This window comes from Vigna umbellata, chromosome 5, assembly GCF_029865625.1.
Source record: "Vigna umbellata cultivar VRB3 chromosome 5, Vumbellata_1.0, whole genome shotgun sequence".
Classification (NCBI taxonomy): domain Eukaryota; kingdom Viridiplantae; phylum Streptophyta; class Magnoliopsida; order Fabales; family Fabaceae; genus Vigna; species Vigna umbellata.
This window is the reverse complement of record NC_142169.1, coordinates 63,543,944-63,549,684: the sequence shown is the minus strand read 5'-3', so window position 1 is coordinate 63,549,684 and position 5,741 is coordinate 63,543,944. Positions and strand designations below refer to the sequence as shown.

At 35.6% G+C, this 5,741-nt stretch overlaps 1 protein-coding gene across 1 annotated transcript; it reads right to left on the bottom strand.

Annotated features, from left to right (window-relative positions):
* Positions 1-587: 587 nt before the first annotated feature.
* On the bottom strand, positions 588-4,087 carry NPR3 (NPR1-like protein 3). Its single transcript, XM_047302690.2, has 4 exons — positions 2,495-4,087; positions 1,483-2,236; positions 1,136-1,339; positions 588-1,040 (listed from the first exon to the last, which is right to left on the bottom strand). The coding sequence occupies exons 1-4, from the start codon at positions 3,041-3,043 to the stop codon at positions 775-777; spliced, it is 1,773 nt and encodes a 590-aa protein (XP_047158646.2). The 5' UTR covers positions 3,044-4,087; the 3' UTR covers positions 588-774.
* Positions 4,088-5,741: the final 1,654 nt, after the last annotated feature.

Here is a 5,741-nt window from a genome sequence, read left to right as displayed (position 1 = left end):
AGCTCAGTGATAATTTTACTTTAAAGAAATTAGTCTCCAACATTCATAAGAAATGTTCTTGTGTAAACAGAGAAAAAAAATATTCTGATTATGAGATGCTAGTGTGCGTGTACAAAATAACAATATTGCTAGCGATGTCTCAATAAAATTAGTAATAATTAAGAAATACAATTTTTTCATTATTGGAGTTATAAGACAAAGTTGGATCAAATAGTAACAAGAAATTTAGGATCAACTCTCTCACTACTAGTTATAAAATTGATTGAGAAAAAGGGAGAAAAATTACAAATTCAACTCTTTTATTAAGAAAATATTAATAATAGTTTTTCGATTATTAATTATGAGAGAATAACAATTAAGATGTTATCAACATATTTTTAATAAAAAGATACTTTAATGAGACTTGGATTGTCTTTTGAATATTTATCTAAAAAATTAGACGAACAGTTATAAACATATTCTCAAATGCCAATAATCGATTAAACTTACGATTAAATTATTAAAGAAAAGATTAATATATAAAAAGAGAAAATAGAAGTAAAAGAAAAATACAGAATGGCAGAGAATCATAAAAAGGTTACAATAAATTTCAGCACCATAAAGGATATGAAATTATTTTCAAAAGACATGGTGTTGATTACACAAGACAGTAAGACATCATCACCTTCTTTGAGAATTTTACACAAGAGTTGGTGGGCATGATAAACTTTAGAATTTGCACTATATATATAATATGTATGTGAAAATAAAAAACTGCTATGTATGGTTTTACTGTTACACTTTCCTAGCCCTGTAATGTACAACAGAATCTTTGAGGGAAGATGAAGAGGATGAAGATGAAATGCCAGAGCGGCTAAACTCGGCCTTGTCCTTGCTGAAGGCCTTGTGGACATCGTCTTTCAGCTCCATGAACCGTGTTCTTTTGATTCTCTGCTCTTCTTGAGTACCCTTTTCAAGATAAAACAAGTCAGGTAGATCATCCTCCATGAACTTGTCCAGCACTTCCGAGCAATGAGGGAAGTAGCGCCGCCCCATTTCCACTGCCACCACCACAACATTGAAGAAGATAACACTGCTTAATTACGACAAACAACAAAAGGAAATCAAAATCTAACTTTATAAAGACTGCAATTACCTGTCTTCATAAGGGCCTCCATTCTAGAAAGAAGTCTTTTATTTTGCACTATGGGAGTCTCATTCAGATCAACCTCCCTCAAGTTGCCATTTTTATTCTTTGAGTTTGATGCAGAGAGACCGGCAAACTCCGATGTTGTCTCAGCGTTGGCAATGTCCATGGCTAGTTTCGCTTCTGAAGGGAAGAAAAGCCTTGCAAATGCCACTGCAGTTGAGAGCAATATTTACTTTTTCATGGTTTGAGCATAAAACATTAGAATCTAAAGCACACACGAACTCCTTTAAGAAAGGATGACGATTTATAGAACACAAGCAACAAGTAAATGAATATCATCCATGACATCGTACCTCTGTTTTCAAGGTATAGTAGTTTCATGTGGAGGTCATCAGCCATGGCATGGGAAGAGATACCGGCCTCTCCAGCCAGTGGATTCCTCCGCATTTCTCTTTCGAGAACATCGATGCATATCCGATCATTGTTTGTTTCTTTCCCCTGTTCTGTTTTCGCATGATAATCCTTTGGCCTCGTCAACCTTCTACAAATACTAACAGCACTCTGACCGTCAAAAGTCACATCTGATGCACAAGCTCCTTTCGTAAGCAGCGATACTATAATAGATGCCTCTTTCCGCATGGCAGCAATATGAAGCACTGTGTAACCTCGAGAATTCCGAAGATTAACGTTAGCCAGTCCCAAACTAAGTACCTCCGAAACAACCTTCGGGTCACAATAGGCTGCAGCATAATGAAGAGCATGAGCTTCGTCTAAAGTAATGTCTGACTCGTTTAAAAGAAGTTTAACAAGCTCAACATCATCGGAGTCCAATGCCCTGTGTATTCTCGTGATTCGTTTCAGAGACAAAGCATCCAAAGCAGATGCATCATTTTCAACGTCTTGCTGAGGGTTGTGGCGCAGCAATTTCACTTTTCCTGAGAGTTCATGCGGAAGCTCTTTGTCAATTGAAATCTGGTCAAGGTCTGATCTGGCCACCCTATCAATACATTGAGTCACAAGCTGACTCGATTGACAATGGAAAGCAACGGTAAGGATTGGAATGACATCTTCCACAAGAGCCTTTCCTATAAAGTTAAGTAGACGTCGCTGCAAAATTTAAGGCATTCATTAGTACCTTCATCCTTAAGCTTCAACATACACAATGATGCCAGTGATTAGATGTGAAATGAATTTGATTTCAGAGTAATTTCCCCAATGATTAGATGCCAGGATTAAGGAATGTGCCTAAACAAACCAAGATATATAAATTACAGAGTTCAATTTCATACCCCTTTAGAATCAACAACCGTAATGATTTGTTCAGGATATGAAAGATTATACATTGTCATCAAACATAGAATATACCTGGAAAAGTGATACCAACTCTGGTATTTGAAAAATGGAAGAGGCATACATCAACTCCACAGCAAAGTTAATTGCAGGTCTACAGGCATCATGGGCACATACATTGTCAACACATGTAGACACCTCCACTGGAGAGGGCTTGAGTTTACCAGTATATACGTAACCCAGGAATATGAGGAAGGCTTCATATCCAACCTTGCCATAAGGCAACAAATCACTCATGTTATACTTCAACTTCCCTTCTTTTTCTGATGTCCCCTTCTCTCTCTTGAATAATTCATGGAAAAACTTGCTTCTAGAGGCCAAAATACATCGATGAACACTAACTGGGATTCCTTCTACCATGATGTCAGCATCACTATAATCACAATCAGATTCAATCAAAAGCTGCTCCAGGTTGGAGCTAAGCTTACTCAAACTGATAACCTCAAGGTTAGGTACAGGGTCAGAGCCGTAAGAAGAGCAAATGTTGTGACTAACTGAGCCATTTGATAAATGGGAAGATGATGTGAAGCTCAAAGAAGATGAGGGTTCGGCTGAATAAGCCATCTGCCAACAACTTGAGAACCTTAATGATCCTGTAGCATATCTTCCACTCTCAAAAACCCTGAATTCCCCACCAGAGACTTTTAAACAGAAACAACCTATAAAAAAGGAAAGTATATATGCCGTGCAAACGGAAAACACTGATCTGTATAAGTGTTAACTACAAAATCTAATGTCACAACTCACAAGACACATGACATCTGATCCAACCCCTCACAAGATTACTTAACATAAAGAACATCAGCTAAAGAGACTCACTCTATCTCTAGAGGTCCATCCATACACAGACATGAAAAACAAAAAACACAAATATTTTATATCTCTGCAAGATTTCAGCACCGGGAACGCGCAAAAAGGATCTAAGAACCCCCTTGTTCAAACTTCCAAAGCCACCAAAACAGCATAGCCAAACCAAACGAAACCAAACCCAAAACTGATCCCAAACTGAATAACCGAAATCGGCAAATAACTTCAGTAAAACATCAGAAAAAGAAAAACTTTCGTTTACACCGGGGGAGAGGGTCAAGGAACAGCACCACCCCACAACTCAGTACCGGCATCAGATCAATCCAAATCAGAAAAAGGTTCGAACTTTGATAGCAGAACGAACATAGAGAGAGGGAGAGAGAAAAAAAAAAGAGAGGGAATCAATCACCGTGCTGTAAGTCAAAGCATCAAATACGAGGAAGGTTCGAAAGGGAAAGAAAGGAGGGGTTAAGGGTGTATGTTAGCAGAGGAAGAAAGAAAGATTCGGAGACGAAAGGACAGCGATAATGTCACGCGGCTGTGAAGGTAAGGTACAGAGCATCCCCGAAGTTTCGTCTTTCGTTGTCAAAAGAAAGAAGAGAGAGAAAAAAAAGAAGAAGAAACAGTGTTTTTGGCGTAGATGATTCAAAGCCTTCTCTCGCTTTGCGTTGTGTGTCCACAGAGAGATGAAGTGGTTTGCATGACGCCACAGGTGACGTCACCCTCTCCAGCTTGGGTTTGCTTGCGTTGAATCTGGCGTCAGCACCCTTCTGCACACAACTTTATGCCTTCCCTAACCAATCTTATGATTTGTAACTGTTACAATTGAACTCCTTTCTTTTTCAACATTTTCTTACCATTCTCTTCTCCCCACAATGATCAATGATTAAAACAAAGAAACTAAATTTACAGAAAAAGTTAAAGACTTTAATAAATAGAGAGGAAATGTAAGAATAATAATGGTAAGGGTATTGCAATAATGGTGTTTGGCCTAAACCTAACGCTTGTTCTATTTTGGAATGTGAAAAAGAAGATTACTGAACTTTGCTTTCACATCTTCCCCATTTGGCTGTGCTCAGTCTTGCCTGTGGTGTGAATGATGGAAATAATGCCTTCCGTCTTTGCCGACTCTGCTACATTGGAACTTTATTCTTCTTTTCTAGCCTCTTTACCTTTCTTTCATTTCTGTTCAGTATAAAGTTGGAGGTTTCATCAACCATTATTGACTCTTTGTTCTTCTTTTTTTCTCCTTTTAAATGAATCAACAGTGAGTGGAAGTGAAATCAATCAAAAATGAAATACAAAAAAAAAATATAGGGTGCTTTTTTGGATTGTTTTGGAGAAGAACAATGGAGTGTACATAAAATTTCATAAATGTTAGTTTATGAAAAAAAATATTATCATAAAATATAAAAAAATTGATAAACGCATCGAAAAAAACTGTTTTTCTCTTCTCTTTTCCTACATATATCCTATGTATCAAGTATGGAAAATGACACTTGAACAACCATTTTTGACAACATTTAGACACGCGCACACGTGTCAAAATCTGAGTGGTCCATTTTCATTTAATTTTTCCAACTGGACCACTCAGATTTTGACACGTGTGCGCGTGTCTAAATGTTGTCAAAAATAGTTGTTCAAGTATCATTTTCCATCAAGTATACACTTATATGAATGATTTGTTAATAACTTAATGATGAATATTTACTAAATAATGTTAAATTTCAAATTTTTAAATGATTTTAAAAGATAAATTTTAATTCAACTCTATATTGTAAAACTGATTCTTAAAGTAGTGAGATAAATTTATCTTATATTTAACTTTCTCAAACAATCATGTTTACTATATTTCACTTGAAAATTTTCTATTTTATATTATTTTGGACAATCCAGATAATGAAAAACAAACGGAGTGAAGTTTTTTGTCGAATGATTTTGTTTTCATAGTCCAACCACTGAGGAAAAAAAAATGATTTTACTTTGTAGAAGTTGTCTGAATGGATTATAACATTTATGTCTAAACCATAGTGTTGATTTGGAAATGGTAATTAAGCTAAGTTTTATGAAATGGCAAGTGATGTGAAAATGGAAAGAAGTGATAGGTTGCTTTCACATCAAAACTTGTCATTTCCTTGTGGTGAGTTGAACCTTATTAATGGTATGGTCTGAAGGTCATAACAAAACAATACCTTTTGTCTTTGTCTACTCTGGTGGTGCACATGACCTTTATCCGTTCTCTAGTGAAATTACGTTTTATTCATTCTTTTTTATTGCAAATTTGGAGGATCAATAAAACCTAGACTATAATAGGTTAATATTTTTTTAACAATTTTTTATAATAAATTATGGATCAATGTTTTATTCATCCATATATTTCAAACGGACCATTATCATATAAACTGTTGTAAAAATATTATAAAATAAATTATTAAAAAATATTTTTTTAATTCCA

Excerpts from the sequence above, each read along its gene's own strand:
- NPR3 (XM_047302690.2), bottom strand. The coding sequence starts at position 3,043 with ATGGCTTATTCAGCCGAACCCTCATCTTCTTTGAGCTTCACATCATCT. Across the intron at positions 2,237-2,494 it reads AGTTGGTATCACTTTTCCAG|CGACGTCTACTTAACTTTAT; the intron begins GTATATTCTATG and ends TAAATTTTGCAG. Across the intron at positions 1,340-1,482 it reads ACTATACCTTGAAAACAGAG|TGGCATTTGCAAGGCTTTTC; the intron begins GTACGATGTCAT and ends TCTCAACTGCAG.